This window comes from Thalia democratica, chromosome 4, assembly GCF_965202585.1.
Source record: "Thalia democratica chromosome 4, ktThaDemo2.hap1.1, whole genome shotgun sequence".
In the NCBI taxonomy this organism is placed as follows: domain Eukaryota; kingdom Metazoa; phylum Chordata; class Thaliacea; order Salpida; family Salpidae; genus Thalia; species Thalia democratica.
In genome coordinates, this window is record NC_139168.1 from 33,796,836 (window position 1) to 33,818,484 (window position 21,649).

The 21,649-nt window shown below is 29.2% G+C and overlaps 2 protein-coding genes across 2 annotated transcripts; one reads left to right on the forward strand and one right to left on the reverse strand.

The window, feature by feature from the left end:
• The first annotated feature begins 1,928 nt into the window (after positions 1 to 1,928).
• On the forward strand, positions 1,929 to 6,082 carry LOC145833287 (alkaline phosphatase-like). Its single transcript, XM_082940474.1, has 10 exons — positions 1,929 to 1,965; positions 2,516 to 2,794; positions 3,069 to 3,306; positions 3,516 to 3,749; positions 4,031 to 4,175; positions 4,291 to 4,425; positions 4,584 to 4,692; positions 4,880 to 4,984; positions 5,108 to 5,269; positions 5,569 to 6,082. Exons 1-10 carry the CDS (start codon positions 1,929 to 1,931, stop codon positions 5,733 to 5,735), a joined length of 1,611 nt encoding a protein of 536 aa, XP_082796600.1. The 3' UTR covers positions 5,736 to 6,082.
• Positions 6,083 to 11,935: 5,853 nt separating this feature from the next.
• Positions 11,936 to 19,000, reverse strand: LOC145833288 (uncharacterized). Its single transcript, XM_082940475.1, has 4 exons — positions 18,915 to 19,000; positions 16,068 to 16,351; positions 13,097 to 13,204; positions 11,936 to 12,414 (listed from the first exon to the last, which is right to left on the reverse strand). The coding sequence occupies exons 1-4, from the start codon at positions 18,998 to 19,000 to the stop codon at positions 11,936 to 11,938; spliced, it is 957 nt and encodes a 318-aa protein (XP_082796601.1).
• Between the last annotated feature and the right edge of the window lie 2,649 nt (positions 19,001 to 21,649).

Here is a 21,649-nt window from a genome sequence, read left to right on the forward strand (position 1 = left end):
CGAAAAAAACTCATGCAGTGTCTATTAGTTGTTATGCCACAAACATCAGGTAGAAAAAGGTGAAATGAAAGTACAACATTATAAAAAGTATTTAGCGACAACGAATATGTTTGTGTGGTGCAATTCTATATACTAATACAGTTTTGACTTTTTTGTGCATTTAGTTTGGTACTAAACGATAAACCAAAAAACTTTAAGAACTTCATGAACAAAAAAGAGATTTCAAGTAAAACTTTAATACAAAACAGCTGTTTTTCATCCAAAAATAATATTGTAGCATTTTGCAAAGTATAGCTTGTATAGGGTATTTAGAAAACAGCGTAAATGCTTTTTAAAAGCATATTCCCAGGAATACTACTGTTTTTTTTTATGCAAATCATAATTGTGTAGACAACAAGCGAGGCTAAAGTTCTGTAATCTTATAATGTTTTCTACTATTTATTCAATTAAAGTATTCATGTCATCTCTGCAAAGATTAGTTTACTTCAATAAATTTGTTGTATCTGACAGATTTTGTGTATAAAGTTAAAGTCTCACAAAAAATATTTTTTGCATACTATAGAGAAACTATCTACCAAAACGACTTCATTAGTTACAGCATATTGTTTTTAAACATTGATAACTTGAACTTATTAGTTGTAATTTAACCTATATAACTACTACAACGTACAAAATTAAAGCCGTTTACGTAACTTAGCTTACGTACAAGAATTTAGCTATGAATCACGCTAAAACACTTAAATGAAATTAGGTTAAAAACTTACAAATTCTTAGTAATATTTTCTTCTCAATTACACTTGGTTCAATGACTTAAACTTTTGAACATCGACACAATAAAATTTTGTGTTTTTAAAAACTTTTTTTGATTCTAACGTTGTTTCAACAAAAGTATAACACAATTTAGATACTACAGTTTAGTCGTTAGAAGCATCAAAAACTTAAAAACATTTTTAAGTGCTTTTGTTTACAAAACTAAAAATAAAACACTAGAAGTTGCTATTTATGTAACATTTTATTTAAAAGAAATTTGAATACAAAAATAATTTTAACTTAATTAAAACACATTTTGTTACGATTTTTCAATCAACAGGCACAAAAAACAATAATAAAGCGTAATAATGAGCAGCAAATGACAATTTTAGCCGCAAATGAGAAATTCATTGCGAAAAAATTGTCCAATTAGGGTTTAAAGTGTCAATTCGGAGTTGCAGCTTTTTCTCGCGCGGCGCTCGTGACAAACTTTCTCTTGAACTCCGCGCACCGGTGCAAAGGCAACAAGTAGCCAGAAATAATTTTTTGTGTGACGTCACACATGTGACAACGTGCTGTGACGAAAATGCGGTTTTCTCGAAACTTTTTCGCACGAGCTTGACGCTTTATAAGCGAGGATTTTTTGTTGTCTTTCATAGAAACTTTGACACATTGAGATCGGTAGTTAGCAAAAACAATTGCTTTTTTTTGGAAAAACAAAAGAATTTTAATTCATTAAAAAGAATATATTGCTTTGGGACAAAATCTAAATATATTTTACTTTCGTTTATGAAAATATAACTTTCTTACTATTTAATGTCAAGTCAACACTTGTTCACTAAAACAATTTAAACTTAGCTTAAGTTTAATTAAAACTTATAAAATCGTCTGCTAGATTTTCAACTATTTTCCATAAGCTAATTGTTCTATTAGATTTTTTTTTCATACATTAAAAAACTAAAACATCTTAGCCATGCTTTATATGGTAGTGTTTTAAAAGAAAATAAGCTCGAAAGTATAAATTATAACCGTAGTAGTTTTGATATTGGTTGTTTAATCAGTAAGTTTGTGTTTATTTTATTCAACTTAATCTAGTTTTACAGATACTTAACCAAGTAAATCTTAGTATTTATTAAAAAACAATAAAGGCACAGACTTTGAAAACTGATCGAATCGAAATGTATGAAAATATGAAAATAGTAATACTTGTTTTGGGTAAGTTATTTTCTAAGCTAATTTTAGATCATTTGTAACAATATTTTATCAATAATTATTAAAAAAAATTGTTAAAGACTAACCATGTATAGATTATTTTATTGATTATGTTAACAAAATAAGTAAACAAAATTTTTAATATAAAAATGTACTTAATCTTATTTTCAAATTCTAAGTTTATCAAAGGTAATATTTTTTTTACATAAACCACAATTACTTTAAAGTATTGTTTAAAGTTTCGCTTTCAAAGTAGTAATTCAGAATCAGCTTCAGGCTTTCCGTCATATAGCTGATAAATTTTTCTTTTTCACTGTTTTTACTTGTCAAAACCATACAGTCTTAACTACTTTACTTACAAAAAAAGTTTTATTTTGAAAGTAAACATTTTAAAAGGAGCATTTTATTTAGGAAAAAAAAAAGTCAAACATAATTTAAGTATCAAAAAGACTAACAAAAAACACTAGCTACAATATAAGTAACTTAAACACTTCGATTGAACGCTTCTATAAATTCAAACTTGAAACTTAGAAATCGACTTCGCTCTTTTCAGCTGCCTCCGTTTTCCGCACCCTCGCGTACACGGGCGAGCAGCGCGCAAGCTGGTGGAAGGAGCAGGGCAAGAGGGAGCTGATGCAGTCGATAGGCAAGTACGAGCAGGTGAACAAGAACTACGCGAAGAACGTCATCGTCATGATTGGCGACGGCATGAGCTTGGGCACGGCCGTGGCGGGCAGGATCAAGACGGGCCAGGACAGGAAGGGCATGGGGGAAGAGTACATGACGTCGCTGGACACAATGCCGTTCACCGGGCTGGCCAAGACTTACAGCGGTGCGTTGTTTGTTTGGTAGTTTTATTAAAAAAACTACTTTGTTTGTATATGTTTAGCAAAAATAAAAATAAATTTCTAAAGTTTTGTTTGTAACATAACAGTTCTTTTGCCTTTTTACAGTCTAATTAACCATTTAAATAAAAATTAACAAAGTTTTTGTTTGACTCAATAACCTTTTACTTTTTACTTTTTTAAAGTATTTTTATCAGTAAAGAAACAAAAATTTGTTTTCTCTTTTTGACTCGACAGTCAACAACCTTTCAATTCAAACAGTGGACAACCAAGTGCCCGACAGCGCCGCCACCGCCACCGCAATCCTCTCTGGGGTGAAGACGGACTCCGGGAGGTTGGGAGTGGACGCGCGGGCGGACAACTGCTGGAGGAGCCAGTACTACCGCGTCAAGACGGCCCTGCACCTGGCCATCGAGCAGGGCAAGTCGGTGGGAGTGGTCACCAACACGAGGGTGCAGCACGCCACCCCCGCCGCAGCGTACGCGCACGCCCCCACGCGGTTAGAAAAATTTTTCTGTTGAAAATACGTTTAAAAATAAGTATGTTAATTTTTTTCATTGTTATATTGCAAGGCGGGTTTAGGTGCATATTTTAAAATATAGCTACTGTAACCTAATTTGAAATAAAATGTAGAAGTTTTTAAAAAAAAAAAGAAGCAATTAAAAATATGCAATATGAACTCGTCCGTCAAACTATTTATTCTTGAAGGTTCTGGTACTCGGACAACGACCTGACTCCGGAACAGAAAAAGTACGGCTGCAAGGACATCTCGCAGCAGCTGTTCGACCTCCGACACCACATCCAGGTCGTGATGGGAGGGGGGATGCTGCACATGGTTCCCAACACCGAGGTGATGCCGGGAAGTAGCAGGAAGGGAAAGAGAAGGGACGGGCAGAACCTGATGAAGATGTGGGAAGAAGAAATGTCGAAGAAACACGGAAGGTTTTATAAAAAAATATCTTAAGTTTAGTTATCATATCTTAGTAGATTATTTCTAGGTCAGTTGCTTTAATGTTTAGCTCAAAGTTCGTTTTTATGTTTATAGCATATCTATACCAAGTTTTAGCAATGCAAAATCATTTTTTAGTTTTTTTTTGTTTTTAACATTTACTGGTGAACTAAAATCTTGATAAGGCTACGTAATCCAAGAACCCTTAGGTCGTTTTGGTAATTGACTATTTTTTGGTTTAATTCTTTTTTAAAGTTTTTTTTTCTTCTTTCAGGCTGGTTATTGACAAAGCCGGGTTAGAATCAGTGGATCCTAAAACAACAGACTACCTGATGGGGTTGTTTTCTGACACCGAAATGTCTTTTCACGGAACAAGATTTTCAGCAAACCAGCCTTCTCTTGAGGACATGACAGAAAAGGTTTTTGAAATATTTCAATTTTTTACTGTTTCTTCCGTTTCTGAGCTACTTGTTTAAATTTTTTAATAATAAAATACTACATTAACATTCAATAACTTTTTTTTTACTAAATCAGGCTATACAAATATTGAGCAAAAACCCAAAAGGATACTTCTTATTGGTTGAAAACGGAATGATTGACAAAGGTCACCATCAAGGAAGAGCACCTTTTGCAATTTCAGAATTTCAAGCATACGACAAGGCGGTTCAGGTTTGAAAACACAAGCTGCATCTGTTATTCTCAAATACAAAAATTATTTGTTAAAACCTTATATCAAGTTAAGTTCAAGTAGCAATTTTTTCACTTTCTTTTTAAACTACTTTTGCTAATTTCAAATTTTAACTACCATCGCTTTAACAAAATTACAGAAAGCAAAAGACATGACTTCGCCAGATGAGACGTTGCTAGTGGCAACCGCAGATCACGGTCACGTGTTCACGATGGGGGGTGTTGCTAAAAGAGGCAACCCAATACTCGGTTAGTCTAAAATAAAAAATAATGATGTTAAAAAGTTAAGTAACTTTTTAAAGAATAAACTTTTTATCTGAAACTATTAGAAAAATTTAGCTTTTTAAGTAGCTTAACTTGAAACTTAAAGTTTTGAATTCATACATTTCATCTTTAAGCCAATTAACAATATTTGTAAAAGTAAAACTTTTTTTAGGGACAGCTAACAATTTAGCTAGCGACAAGCACAAGTACACTGTGATCACATACGGAAACGGTCCGGGATACTCTACATCGAGGCTCACAAGCTCCATGGTACACAGTGAGTTTAAAAATAAAGAAACAGAAAAATGAGTTTTTTTAACTTAAACACTCTAATTGAAGTTTTTAGCTGTCACTTGAAACTTATCGTCTAACATTCAAAAACTTTGATAATTAATTTCAGACTTCAAGTACTACAAGGCGAAAGCAGCGGTGCCGTTGCAGTACGAGAGCCACAGCGCCGAGGACACGGTCGTGTACGCCTCAGGACCGCACGCCCACCTCCTGACAGGCGTCCACGAGCAAAACTACATCGGACACGTCATTTTCTACGCCGGATGCTTAGGTTTGATTCGAAAGAATAGCATACAGTAGTTTAATTTCTTTAAATGCAGTAGTACTCATGACAAGTACGTGATTGCTGTTGAGTTTGCATTTTTTACGCTGTGTTCAAAGTTATTGACGTGAAGTTATATACCTGACTTGGTTAGAAGTCTTAACAATGGTTGCATGCTTACATTAGAAAGATCTTTACATTTGTTTAACCTTTCAAACTCAGGTTGTTATTTCTTACAATTTTACTGTAATAATAAAACTTTATTATTCATTGAGAGTTTTAAAATCATTAACAAACAACATAAACAGGACAAGACAACAGCAGGTGGCAGCATTGCCCGAAAGCAAGCATCGGGGTGAGAAGGTCGTTGTTCAGAGACAAAATAGACGAGACTGGTGCCTCAATAAAAGAAATGCTCTCTAAAAACCTGTTCAAAGACGACCCCGCAGTCGAGATCCCGCATCACCATATTTAAAAGTTTTTTTTTGCTTTCCAACCTTTTATACATTGTTTTAAGTGCCTTGGTTTTTTATTGAATGCTGGTATTGGTACTTTACTGATTTTTTTTCTTATTTTTTAAACATAAATACTGTAGCACCAAAGAATTTGTTACTACGTCACTTCTACAATGTCAGTAAAGTTACTTTAACATTGTCGAGATTACTTTTTGTCACAAAAACAAACTGCTTTTCTAATAATTTTTTAGTTCCTAAACCCATTGACTCTTTATGAAACAGTTTAAATAAGTCTATAAAGTTACCAAATTTTTAATTTATATTTCGTGTGATGTTTTTTTAATATTTAATTGTATTTACTTTAGATTTATCCTGTTTATTGCCTCATACATTTATTAATTTAATGTGCAATTAAAACTCTGTACTAAATCGAGTTCTTAAGTATTTTTTTTATAAAAAGATTTTCTAGTAAATATATTTGAAAAGTTTGCTTTTATGACTAGTAAAACGACTTTTAAAGTGTTAATTTATTTTATTTTCTTTAACTTCAATAGGTAGTAATTATGTAGCTATGACGAAAAAATAAAACTTGAGTAACAAATTAAAATGAAACAATAAATATCGTACTTTATTAGAAAGTCAATTACTTTTTCTGTGCGGTTAGAAAAATCTTATAAAATTTTACAACAATGTCAATTTTATACCCTTAAATATTTAAATATTGAACAAGTTTACATAAAACAATGAACAATACGATGAAAAAATATACTAGCTTAAACAAGTTGTTTTTAACATCTAAAAAAGTTTTGCACCGTAAACCACTGAATTTTATTATTTACTAAAATAATTTGTTATGGTATAGTAATTAGCGTCGCGTGGTATTTTGGTCAAGGGATGCTCAAAATTGAAAAAAAAAAAACTTAAAACTTTTGACCCTGCTCGTTGTTTTTCAGCTCGAGTTTCCCCTGCTCGAGTTTCCCCTGCTCGAGTTTCCCCTGCTTAAGTTTTCCCTACTTGAGTTGCCCTTGCTTGACTTGCCTCTGCTAAAGTTGCCTCTGCTCGTTGTTTTTCTGCTCGAGTTACCCTTGCTTAAGTTTTTCTTATTTGAGTTTCCCCTGCTCGAGTTGCCTCTGCTCAAGTTAACCCTGCTCGAGTTGCCTCTGCTCGAGTTGCCCCTGCTTAAGTTGTCTCTGCTCGAGTTTTTCCTTCTCGAGTTTTACCTGCTGGAGGTTTATCTGCTTGAAGTTTCTCTGCTTGAGTTTCTCCTGTTCGAGTTCAACTTGTCTTATTGTTCTCGCGTTGTAGTGAATTTTCAACAACGATCATGATTTAATTCACTTGGTGCTGAAAGTTCATGTAGCTCCAGAATTCAGCTTTTCAAATATTTTTTGTGTTGGAAACTTGTATACATTTAAGATGCACCTGACACAGATTGAGATTGCAGATCTAGTTTTACTAACATTTTGAAAATCAAATAAAAAATTTAAGTAAAAACTAATTTAGCAGGGAAATTAACGACGGTCATGTATACATTTGGCGGTATTTTTGTACAACTACATGATAAAATAACTTTCTTATTTTTAAGCTAACATAAAAAAAATTAAATCACTTTAAACCTCAATTCCTAAGCTTTAAGATAAGATTATTTTAATGTAGTTTGAGGTGGTACAGCTGAAACAGAGCCCCATCTAAAGCAGCGTGTTTAAAAGCTTAAACTCTAAAACTAAAACATTTTTAACATTTTTTTTTCTTTTCATAGGTGGAGCAACAGCTCCAGCTTTACCCCCCCACACACAACGCCCCTGGTAATTAGAACTAAAAGTTAACTAAAATCTATTACAACTTTTACAAAATTGAATAACACTGAAAACGTGCGTTTTTGAAATTGTTTATATACCTCACAAAATTTTCTCTGCACACTTTGACAAACCCTTATTTAAAACATCATACTTTATACATAAAAGCATGTATTAAAAACAAATTTGAAAACTCTTTTATTTTAACTGTTAAAAACTATGTTAATTTTTCTTTTTAAACCATTATGGTAGGTTTTAAACAGTAAAAAGTTACATTTATAGTTTTATCTAACGTATTAATTAAGCTTATAATTATTAAAAATAAAGTTTATACATTATATTTTTAGATTAATGATACAATTAAACAATATATAAAAAAGCAAAAAAAAATAGTTGGTTAGATTAAACTTACTATTTACTTTTTCACTAACAGCTTAAAGGGATTATTTTAATTAACTGAAATTAAGTACACGGGAATTTTTTGCATGTAGTTAATTGAACGACAAAAAAGTGCTCAAAATATTTGATCCTAAGACCTGGTGCACGAAAAAACCTTTCGGTTATCGAGTCGCACACCACGGATACCTTTTAACGTCTTGTTCAGGACTATTTTAAAATTTTAGAATAAAAAAATCATTTCAACGGAACTTTGTTTCACTTCAAGCAGAAATAAGCTTAATTTTGCGTTAATATCGTTGTTTAACGTGTTTACTTTATTAGATATAAGTGACAACAATATATTGTATGTTTTAAAAAACAATAAGTTTTAAATGAACTACATTCTGCTTAAAATAGAAAGTATCTCTGTATCTACTCAAAAATTAGTTACAAATGTTTTATTAATGGTTTTTTTAATCAAACTTTACTTTTAGCAACCATCTATTTAACGTTTTGCAGTTACCTTTACTTGATTTTTATTAGTACGTTAATACTAGTTTTTTTTAATTAAAACAAAAATAAACGCTTAAAAAGTTTTAAAAACACCACGGATACAGTTAAATGTTTTAGTAAGGACTTTAAAAGTGTTTATTTTTTATCTTTGAAAATAAAACATAAATTAAATAATTTGAAATTATTTTTTTAGATGTTGTTTAGAAGGTTTATAAAAACCAGATTATAATGTCTCATACCTATTTAAACCTCGTTAAAAGCTGTGCTAATAATTTAAGTTCAGCTTAGAAGAAAGATTTAAAAACATATTTGTTTCTAGCTATAAAACTTTTTTTTTTTGGTTAAAGAATATATTTAAAAAGTTATAAAAATTAACTTACTTCTAGTACGCACTTTTGACTTGATTAAGTGTGCGTACCTTATAGCTGTCATTACTGTAGTTATCAATTTCAAAACATATAAAGCAATATTTTACATACTTACATTTAGTACTTACTTATTACAATTCCGTTTAATTTCAATTATTAGTATTTTACTTAATATTTCTAATAAAATTGGACAATAAATCAATATGTTTATAATTAATTGTTTTTAATTTTATTGTCAAAGAAAAACTAAGGCTTTTCTTTACAAGAAATTATTTAACAGTACTTCTATACTTAAACTATATAAAAGCCTACTACCTCGGTTTTTTCTTTAATGTTAACTAGGGGCGTATTTTGACTGGTTTTCTGCTTCCTGTGTGACCCCTGAAAAAAACTGTAATAGACGAGATAAAAAAGTGATTGATTGTGATTTATTTTGAAATGTTTTACCAAAAATTAATATCCTAGTGCTAGTTTTTGCTATCAAATAAATTTTAGCTCATATTTTCAAAATATTTATCAAAAGTAACTAAGTTTAATAAGTTTCTTTGTAGAAAAAATATTTAAGCTATAAAAAAGAATTATTTGAAAAGTTGAACAACTTAAAAATTATTCTTTTCATTCAAAACTAGCCTATCAAAAGTTTAAAAATATATATTTTTGATTAATTTTACAACTCGAAGAGTTTCATTTTTCACTTTGCAATTTTTTGACGAAAACATATATTGTTTTTATTTTTAAATCATTGGAAAAACCGTAGTTTTACAATTCGTTTTTTTATCAAGTTATAAAAGAATTTTTCACGTCTGCTTTTAGTTTTTTTTCGAAAATGTAATTTGGCTTTGATATATATTTATTTAAGTTAAATTATTTTAACTGAAACTGTTTGAATAAGTAATTTATTTACGTACCATTGAACTTTTTTTCCTACTATTAAGACAAGTTAGTTACTAATTTTAATTAGAACTTCGTTTTTAATTTGTAATTAAAGCAAAATTTTTACATGTCAATAAAAATAGGACTTAGGTTTATTTTTAGATTATTTTACTAAAAATTAACTTACTACTTATTAAGATTTAGCATTCTGTATTTTATAGTTATTCTAATTTTAGACATTTTTATGTACCTGAGAAATTTTAGACAATTGGTAGTAGACAGTTATGTAACTTTCTTATGTGTATTATTAAAAGCTACTACAGAACTACTCCTTTATTGAACAAAAATAATTGTGTTACCCCACTAAAAAAATCTAGACACGTCCCTGGTGTGAACACCTTTAAATAAAACATTGTATTCAAATTAGTTTACTGTATGTACACATAAGTTTTTATAAAAATAGAAGTATTAAATAGCTTATCTAAGTAATAAAAGCTATTTTTGTTATGGCTAAACAAGATCAAGTATATCGTTTACTTAGAAACACAACTAAACCATAGTTGTAATATTGTTGTGTGGAAAAACTGTTTACTTGGTATTTTAGTATGTCATTTTTTTGATGTTAACCTTGTCAATATAAAATAAAGTTTACTTTTCTAATATTACAACTCTATTTAAAAAATAAATGCTTTTGAAGTTTGATAACTTTAGTCGCAGCAAATTATTACAAGTTTTAATTTTAAAACGAGTTTGGTAAATTTTTATAATTACAACGGCATCATTTTTAGATTGAATTCAATTTATATTGTCTTTCAACAAGTAACCTATTATCATGTTTTCTGAATTAATTTTGACTTGCAGTTACATTTGAATGTATGTTTTCTTAAAACACTAATAAAGCTTATAAAATTTAATAATATCATTAAATTTCGTGACAATTTATTAAAAAAATTTATAGGGTTTGGCATATTTTTTAGAAAATGAATAAGATAATAAAACCTTGTGTACAAAAAATTAGATCTAAAAAAAAATAGATTTTTGTGACATTATCTTTTCAAATTTAAGCTTGTTTAATATCTTTCTGAGTTTAGTTGTTTGCAAAGTTTGGCTACAAACGTTATTTTATTAAAGTAAGTTAAATTACTTTCAAACAGCTATGCATTAGAATTATATATAAAAATTATACGAAACAAACCATTATTAGTCTAATATTCTAGTAGTTTACAAAAAGGATAACGTTCTAGTAAAACACAAAACTAAAAATAAACCAGGTTCAAATTTTAAACGAATACATTTTATTTAGTTTTAGACAGAGTAAAAAGCAGCAAAAAATATTAGGACTAAAAAAAGTTTTGCTGAATAAACTAAATTTTCTGAATCATACTTTTTAAAATATTTGTATATGATTTGTTATATCGTTATTACCCTAATTGTTTTTTTTTTCAATTTCACTACAATTTTATATGATTGAAACACTTTAACTAGGCTTAACAAAAAAATAAAAAAAAATTTTAGAAAGTTGCCTCAGTTATTTAAACTTATTTTTTTAAAAAGCTCGAATTTAAACTTTTTTTTTTAGTAACACAACTATTTATACAAACAATAAACTATTTTTTATCTTTAGTATATAAAGTAAAAACGATTAACTTTATAGTTTTTTTCTAAAAAGCACCAAATCACTGTAAAGTTATTGAAGTTTTGCAATTCGTAGCTGCAGGAGACTGATGAACTCTAGAAACATGTAGAACAAAGTTTTACTTGAACAAAGTAAAACCGGATAGTCTGTCACAACCGTTCTTACTGTTGACTGTTTTGTTTTTTTAATAAAAATTTTTGTTTGTAAAAAGCATACTTAAGAGTCGATACTAAGAAACATTTGTTGTAAATGCTGTTTGCTTAACACAATAAAAAATAAACTATTTATTTGCATTTTTGATTCATGTTTGATTGCAAGTTTTAAACGTTTGAAAGTTGTATTCTGTCATAGTTAAAAAATAGAAATGAAAAATGCGAAACTAACCAAGTTACCATTCAAGCCATGCTTGAGTTGAATGAACTTTTAATACTGCTCTCCTTTTTTTAATGTTTTTATTTGCACATTTAATTTTCTTCTAAAACGCATAGTTTTAACTTTGCGCTTTCATTTTCTTACACCTTTGTTTTTTTATACTCTTTTTCTGTATCGAGTATAAAACTAGTTTGCCGATTTATCCTTTCAACTTCTTTTTTTTGCTCAGAAGACAAATTACTTTTCCCACCACACTCAACAACCAACTCGTCACTTTCCAACACTCACACCGCCACTACCGACCCGCCGTTGTCCAGGAAACACTCGTTGTACGAAGGAGGGTAGTGCACCCGCTCCCGACCATCCTCAGAACTCTGAACGTGCACCAGGCGCGAACGGTACCTTCTCTGGTTCTCTGAACTTTCCTGAGCCCTTTGCACCGGCATCAGCGTGACCTCGGAGTTAACTCCCTGACTGGTAGCAGTAGGTTGCCGGTAGAGGAAGTTCTTCAGCTTACTGCGGCGCTTGTTGGTGTGCACGCGGTAAGACGCAAACGCGACTACCAGGACGAAGGTCACCACCCCGGCACCAACCACGATGCCGTGGAACAGCTGACCTTTGTTTTCCGCTGAGTGAGCGTTTGAGGCGTCTCTCGTGGTGTTGCCGAGCCCGCCACGTTTGTTCTCGTACTTTTGGTGAGCGTTTTCGTTGTACTTTTGTTTGGCTTCGAGGATTTTGGAACCTTTGCTTCTCTTTAAGAATTCTGAAAGACATGTTCTTAATGATTTTTAAATTGTGTCAAGTTTTTTTTAACAAAAACAGATTTTATAAATTTACCTTAAGTTTAGTTTTAAAGTAAAAACTTATTTTAAGTACAAACTTTTTTTAATACAATTGTTTCAGGTGTCAGCATTATTTAGAAGTGTTTATTTTAAATATTATTTTTTAAAATACTATTTTCTTTTATTTATACTTAGTTAAACAATTGAATAAGATGTTACCCAACTAGTTAAAAAATTGAATAGGCTTTTGGTGTTATTTAACTAAACAAGCATAGTTTAAAACTATTTCACTTAAATTATTGAAAATACTTTGACTATATGTAGTTTTTAAGAAAAAAAAATTACCTACACTTAAATTGCTTGTTTTCAATATTAGATAGTTTACTTTGATAAAAATGAAATTTTTTTATGAAACAATTGAATGAAACTTTTTATATTATCATTTAGCTATAAAAATATAAAATTAAAAAATTAGCAAAATTTCCTATTTACTACTAAAAATGTTTTGTTATACTCTGTGTTTGTCAAATATCCTTCTAAAAAGTACTACTTACAAGCTATTTTATAAAGTAGTCCTTAAACTTTATATTTAGTATTCACAGAGCGCTTTTTCAAAACAAAGTTAATAGAAGCAGCATCGAATAATTTCAATGAAAGTCTCACCATCACTACTTGTTTTACTGTGAACACGAATTTTAGCCCTCATGTTATACTTCAAACAGGATCCGTTCTGAATCAGGTCGAGACCTTTCTTGCTTCCATCCGACGTTGCTTTGTTAGATTGAAAGCATTGTTAGAAAACTAAGTTTTATAAAAACAAAACACAAGTACTGATAGTTAAAATATGTAGGTTTTTTTTTTGTTTTTGGCATTTTATACTAACAAACTAGACAGCATATTAAATCTGTTTATCTTAACTTTATCAGAAATACATTTAAATACACAAAAATTAGGTATAATATGCTTTTTCTGGTCATTTTATTCTCTTAGTTTGTTGAATGAAAATGAATTTTATAGGTAAAACAAAATCAACACGAAAAAAGAATTTGAAAAAAAAATATAAACAACATTCAAAATAGTTTTTGTTGTTGAAGTAATTTCCATGTATGAAATTTTGTTAGGCGCTTTTATTAATATTCACAATTTTTTTTCAAAATTCAAAATAAATACTCTAAGTCTATAAAAGAAATAAGAACTTTCAGTACTGATGATTCATACGTTAAATAAAAAACCGTGTTAAGTATACAACAAATATTGATAATAAAATTTAAATAACAGTTTTAAAACTAAAAATTGACGATGTAAAAACTTACTTAATGTAGTAAAATAGCTATCATTTTATTTCTTAAAAATAAAAACACATGCTCTCATTAAAACTACACAAGTCTAGCTTTTTAGATTCACTAATTTTATTAATTGCTGAACATTATTCGAAAAATTTAAATACACTGCGTTTCTATTTTAACAAACAATACTTGCAATAATACAACACATAAATTTCATTACTTTTGGCTTTAGAAAATAAACTAAGATTATTTGATTACTTTATTACCGGTGTATTTTATTTTCTTTTAACTTTTCCTGGATCAATATTAGATGCCGAAATATCAACGATTATGCTTTGAAAGCGGATAGAAAATATTAAATTATGGGCTGAGATCGTCTGACAGATAAGCATGACGGCTCGTATGAGAAGGCATTTCTACATGGCACTGGTTTGATAGACGTGCCTGACATTAAACCGACAGATCGTAACAATAAACAACGTTGTGAGAAAATGTGCTTCATTACGAAAAATGAGCTGAAAAAATTTGCCAGTTTACAATTTTCTAAAAGTTTATTGTCTTCGGGTTATAAATAGTTTTGTTGTTACACAAACACGAGAAATTTCTATTAATTTCATACCACATTACTTTCGGAAAGTTATAAAAACAAACTTTGCTTTAGTTTTCAACGAATTTACTGCCCAAGCATAGAACAATAAACATGATAAATGGATGAATGGTTTTCGCTAGTTTTCATAAAGTTTTTAAAGAATTTTAGCCGCCTTGAAACCCATATAACAAACATCAAGAAGGTCGTAAAACATATCAATAGTTTCATAAAGTTTAAGATAAAATAAAAGGGCAAAGCTAAAATTCTGCTTAGCTAGTTATATGCAGCTTAAAAACTCAAAATTTTTTGTACTTGAGGCTTTACGCTATATTTTTTGTCTGTAGAAACAAAAAACACGAAGAACTTTATAACTCAGATAAGTTTTTCTAAATTAAAAGGCATATTTAGAAATTATTTATTATCAAAAAAAAATCTCTAATGTATTTCATCAAAGAAACTTAATTATGGTAGCTAAAATTTTAGAAGAATGCATTGCTGCCGTTTTCTATTGTTAACCAAAAATTAAATACTTTAAACCTGTATTAGTGCGAAGAGAACCATAAGGTTTTCTTTAAACTAATCTTTTTATGCGAAGTGAAACATGTGCTTTTGAGAATTAAAATGAAAGATTTACAACTTCTTTATATAAACCTTTAGTAATTTCTACTACTAGATTAAAAAATTTAAAAGTTAGACCTTTTTGTAGTTATTATAAAAATTAATGTTTTTGAAAAGAATTTGATGAAGGCATTAATAACTAACCACTTTTCTAAATCTTAACTAAAAGGTAGTATGACCTTTTATTTAATAGCACTATGGTGAATATAAATTATTTTACTGTGCAGAAAAACAGTACTGTTTAAGAATTTTATTTTGATTGTTTTTTCTTTACTTAAAAGGAAAATATAGTTCTTATATAAGTTTAAATTTTTTTGCTCGTTACTTTTACGTTGAGACACTAAAAACTAAAAAACTATTGTGTACATAGACCTAGTTTTCCAGTAACTACTTTGAAGAGCTTTCGAAAAGCTTGAGAACATGCAGCATAGTATAGTTATACAAAACAAATATTTATTTATTTTCTAAAACACCAAACCGCGATCGTATAAAAAACGTAGTTTAAAATACAATAGACTTTTACGATTTTATTTTTGTGTTTTTGTTACTTTACAACTTAAACTTAAAACTATTAAATTTTGATAGTGCAGTTTTAATTCATAGTTATTATAGTACGTAACATACATTTTCTCTTTAGGTTAGTTTTTTTTTAAGATTTATGGTGAAGGTTTTAATAAAATATATCATGTATAAAGAGAAATACTGTCTATAAATTTATGTTTGTTCAGTTAAACAAACAAAAATGTATATATTCATTAATATGTAAAAAAATTATCAGTTAACTTAACAAAGCTTAAAGGAGGTTTACTAATTTCTCTAGTTGGTTCTTTCTAACCATTATATTAGCACTACAGTTTACTCTTAAACATTTTTTTACTATACTTAACAACTTATAACAATTTTAATTTATATGTTTTACAAACTGTTTTAGTTGAATAATACTTTTAATCAAAAACCAGTTAAGCAACAACTTTACTTAAATCTCTCACTTATATTGAGATTTTTCAACTCTACTGTTAAGTAAGTTATTTCTTTAATTGAAAAAATACTCTTTATACGAATTTAAAATTTTTAACATACCGTTGTTTGTAGTAAAAAAAAACATTCCTTTTTACAGTTTGTCCTACAAACAGACACTTACATATAATGTGATAGGTTTTGCCTGCTTCAAATTCCAACACCCACGGTGAAGGCGAAATTTCTTGAAAGTAGAAAGTGTACTTCTTTTCGAACATGGGCGACTCACAAGTGATCAACCTCCTGCCATTAGAAGCGTTGCACGTCTTGTAACTATGCTGGTCCACCAGGTAGATCTTGTAGTACCAGTTAGCCTGGTTGTAGTCGAGATCCCTCGTTTTAAGCGGGCAAATTATGTCCAGCTTGTCCTCGAGCTCAACGTCTACTGATAAATCGTGCATTTTGAACCTGTTAATGTTTGATGTGGACAATAGTGTTACATCATATACAAAAATAAATTTTCTTAATGACAAAAATTAACTTTGTCATGAATATTGGAACCATTAGCTTTTCATTTTTAGTTTGCTTTTTTTGAAGTAGGTGTAAGTGGAACTAAATTGATATATTTCTATTTTTGACAAAAAAACAACAATATTTTTAAATTTCATAAAAAAAAGTCTGTAATAGTTTTTTTTTTAATAACATAGCCATAGCGAAAATATGCAAAATTATTTTATGAAACGTGACAGTTTGAAATTTTTTAACTGATTTCATGCTTCTATTATTTCAAATTGTTTAACAAGTGTCTAAAACAAAAAAACTGTTCAAGTCTTTTGGTCAAAAAAAAACAACACACAGTTCTAGAACGTCTCTTAAGATTTTTTCTTCTTTTGAATAAGTACTATCAGTGTTAAAACAACAAAATCGATTGAACTTTAAGATGCGATTTCGATTTGATATTTACTTCCAGGGGGAAATTCAAAATGCCCCGTCGCACGCATTCGGTGAAGTTTTATCAGCGTATTACTTTTCAAATTTTCTTCATATTTCACTCTTCCATTATCGCAAACGCGTGATTCGAATGATGTTTTTTTTTAATGTCAAAAGGTAAAGTTGAAGCGTATAATATATGGATGAGATATCGTCTGATTCGTTGACAGAATACAAATAATCTTATTAAGCATTTCGTAGTACGTTTTCAAATTTGAAATTATCGCTAGAAAGAAAAATAGTAAAACATGTATTTTTGTTATGCTCATAACATAGTATACCATTATAATCAGAAGATATCAAGTTTAACTTAAATTTTTAACTCAATACCCTTTGAAGGTCTATGTTTGCATAGAAGAAACAAGGTGCGTGAGTAAAGCTAATTAGCCAAGGGGTGAGCTGTACAGTCTAGTATAAGCTTTAGATTATGATTATTAATACGACCACTGCTACAAAGAACATTTCTGCGAACCAACCCTGATTGTTCACGCTTGCTAGCTGCAATTACTTTTATGTGAGTTTGAGTTAGCAAATCAATTTGTCAAGGCTGGCCAAAAATATTTTCATCACGATTTCGTAATTAACAGCGGTAATCTCGTTTATATCAGCGATTATTTTCGCTGTAATCTTTAATGGTGAGTTAGGGTAATGTTATGTTTGGTGTAAACGGTAGCAAAAGTAGTAATTTGATGTATGGGGTTTATATAAACAGTTTTAGGTCTTCAATGATGCACTCTTTGATCTAATTTCATTCTAGTTATCAAGTTTTTTATTATAAAAAAATGTTTTTAATGTCTGTAAAATTATCAAGCTTTTTAAAAGTTAAATCCAGTTTGTCATAGCCAATTAGCTTGTATAACTAAACGATGCAGTTTTTCTCTACAATTTTAAAGAAAAAAACTAACTACTTATAAATACTTTTTAAGTATATTATAAATTAAGTTTTTTTTAAACAAACTTCAAATGATTTTTTTAATACTAATTTTGTACAATTTTATTTTTAAGTAGATATAAGCTCTTATTAAGTTAATTTTATAATTAAAAGTTATGTTATTTTAGTTTTATTTTGTCTATAAAGCTAAAATTAAAAAATATATATATTAACCTCTTGAAATTAAAACTACTTTAATTTAATAAACTTGGTATTTAAAAAAACACTCGCCTAAAATTTTTTTTTTTGGTTTAATTAAGTTTTCAAAACAAACTAGCTGTTTGCCAAAAGTATGAATCTAACTATTAGCTGTCGATTTTTTTGACGACTTAGTTTGGTCAAAGTACTTTGAAAGCTTCCACTTTAATAAATAAAGCCCTTTGTAGTGTAACTTTCAAAAAGTTTATAACTCTCTATCGTTTATAACATTCACTTAAGTTAGTAAAGCAAGTACTACCCATTAAGTTCTGTGAAAAATGTAGCTTTGAGTGACACAGAAATCACATGAATGATATAGTTTGTATTCACATTCAAGTTCATTAGTCCGTTTCAGATGTCATTGTTATCGTGACTTCGAATTAATTTGCAAACCAATTTTTTTAAAGGTTTTCAGTTTGTTTATATTTTAGGAAAAAAAAATTAATAATAATTTTAACGCTTAACTTTTTCGGTAAAGGATGTTTTAATCGGTATAAAAATGTCGAGACTAAAATAAATATATATTTTCAAAGCAATATACAAACTAAACAAATGACTTCATTTTAATTAATAGCTTGAAACAATAAGTGAATTTACCCTGCGCAAGATTATTTTCTATCTATGAAAATTGAATGCTACTAAAAGTTTACATCGATCGTTCTTTGATTGTTTAGAATTTCAAACAGCGTAAAACAAGATCACAGCTTACACGTGTGGCATGAGTCCGCGGCATAAGCAGGCTTCCTTGATTTTTCAACAAAAAAAAAAACAATCAGATCGCTTTTATTGGATCCGCTCGCATTTGACGTCGTGTTGTTTTTGTTTTCACTCCGGTGCTCAGCAGAAGCGTACAAAAATCGATTTTTTTTCCGGCGCGCGCGTAAACGTTTGCTTCCTCGGTTGCCCGCAAACTTGCTGCTCCCGTCAGCGAGACGCCTGCTCGTCACACGAGGAAGCATTTCGTGTTGATTTGAGGCGATGAGAGACGGAATTAGCATGAATAATTCAGCTCGGAAGGGGACTCGAGCAGTTTGAAATTGCTGCGTTTGCAATTAAGTTCAAGTGTGTTGTTTAGACGTTGGTTTTTGATTTTATTTGCGAGAATTTAAAGTTGTATGAGATATAAAGCTTTCAGCGGTTGAAAAATCATTTAGGTCCATAACCAAATCAAAGCTTGATAAAGACAAACGCAGAGCAGCTTAATAATTTTGTAAAATATTGAGCGTGCACTTTGCTCAAAAAATGTTGACAATCGTTGTTTAATTTTTCAGCTTTGTGATTTTTGTTGAAATTTAGGAATGTTTTGTCGTTTAAAAAGATACAAAAAGTAATTTGGTCTGAAACAAAAAAAAATATCTCACCTGCTTTAGTACTTTTGCCATCAGCTTAAACATAGGCAAAAAAAATGAGTAAACTAAAAATTATCACAAAAATTGCTGTATGATCATATAACTTACTTAAAAAAACTGGTTTCTTCAAATACATATAGATATACATTACATTATTACTTACTTTGGGTTGCTACTGTTCCAATATATGGGCTCTACAATTTTTCCGTGAACAACAAACTTTTCATGGAAAAACATGAGTAAAATACCAAAACTCAATGGAAAGTATAAAATGTTCATGCTGCAACTAGTTTTCGACCTAAATAATATTGTATATAATGTTTCAATACCTCCGTGATTTTTTGTTAGTGCTAAATAAAAAGATTTATCATAAAACTGAATATATTTTTTATGAATACAACTTTAATTTTCTAAATAAATTTTTCTCGTGCTACTTTTAAACATTCGAAACCATATATCTGTTTTAGTTCATAAATTTTTGTTTGATTCTTCATCGCAAAATAAACGTTCAAAATAAACTACGCAAAAATATTTAAAATAAACTGTTACTTCAACATGAAAAAAACCCTTTGTACATAAAACGTTTCACTTTTGATATACTTATAACAGTACTTTAGCAAATAAAGAATATAATTTAGTTCACAACAGTACACAAGTTCGACTGAGCAAGATGCGTGCCAGGTAAGTGAATTATGGCTGACCGAACTCTAGCGAGCATTGCAAAAAGAAAAAAGGAAACATCTCTGCTGCAGTATGACTGTCTTGCTTTCTGAACAGAACGGTTACTAAAAATTACAATAATAAATTTTCTGTCGTTGAGTTAAACTAAAATTTATTTGCATCATAAATCTAAATAAAGCATGAATGTGAATTCACAAACATTCAAGTAATTTTTAAATATTTTAAGTTTGTTATCATTAATATGTTTGAGGTATAGAAGGATTAAAAGACATTCTGATAAACATTGAATGCTTACTGCTACAAATTAGATGATAATACGTTTTTCAAACGTTTTTGATTAAAAAAACGTTTTCAATGTACTTTAAACTACATATACTTTTAGTCTGAAAAAAAAATTAATACCACTAGAATTAGGTTTAAGTAAAACCTTCAAGAATTAAATATAGTTTATAGAATTATTTTTTATAAGACGTGAACTAAGTCAGAGCTACTTTGCTTATCGAATTTAAAAACGAAAACAAGCTATTGAAAACATTTAAAAATATTAGATTTTTAAGTATTATCCTTAGTTTACCGTAGTAGTTTTTTAAATAGCTCGAACTGCTTTAACGTATGAAATTTTTTTTTTTGGATTTTTATCAGCTATTGTTGATAATTGTTTTTAAAATCGCATAGTCTTGTTTGCAAATTTCTTTTCAAGAACAGACTTTAAAGCATTGATATGATTGGCTGTCAAATATATAATTATCTTCAGGTGCAGTACTTAAAACCAAACTTTCACGATATTTAATCAAATCTTTCAATTTTAAACGATCGTATTTTTTAGGGTAAGAAAGTACTTTTTTGAATGTAGAAAACTTAAATTGGCTTCCCACAAAAAGTGTTTATTTTATCAAAAGAAAAAAAACTGTTAGTTACCGAATCTAGTCTAGTTTCTATTTTTTCGATTAAATACTATGTGGTCTAAAAAAATATTTATAAGTAGTATATATTTAAATTTTATTTAAAATAAAAAAGAATAGTAGTTGTACTTTAACTTAGTAAAATAAACATATGTTTATATAACGTAATAATATACATAAAACTTCGTACATCTAATACAACTATGGAATTGCATGTTGATTGAAAAAATGTAGCACGTTCATGCAACAAATATTAGAATGTACGTAGATAACTTGGTATGAAAAACAATTTTTTAAACATAATAAGTAATTAGTAAATCAACTGCTTGTTTTGAAAAGTATTTAATTTACATAACATGAAAATATAAAAGAAAAAAATTTAAAAATATGTTTGCTTGACCGACAGAATAAGCAAAAAAAATTGTTCGATTTCTTTAGATGAGGTAGTAGTAAGAACCAAGAACACATATTTAATCTTTAACACCAAGAGTCGGTAGGTCGCGGGCTGCAGTTATAGTTTTAGTTTTTTTTATTACGGACCCTAAAACATCTAGTGTAAGCTTAGAAAATTCTAGACCAAATATTTTCTAGTGTATAAATTTCAAGTTTCCGTAAAACGTACCTAGGACTATTTATCTAATATTCATTTCTTACTTCAGAATACCCACTGTAAGATTCAATATTTCTTATCATGTTCTAAACTTACCTGTTCGCA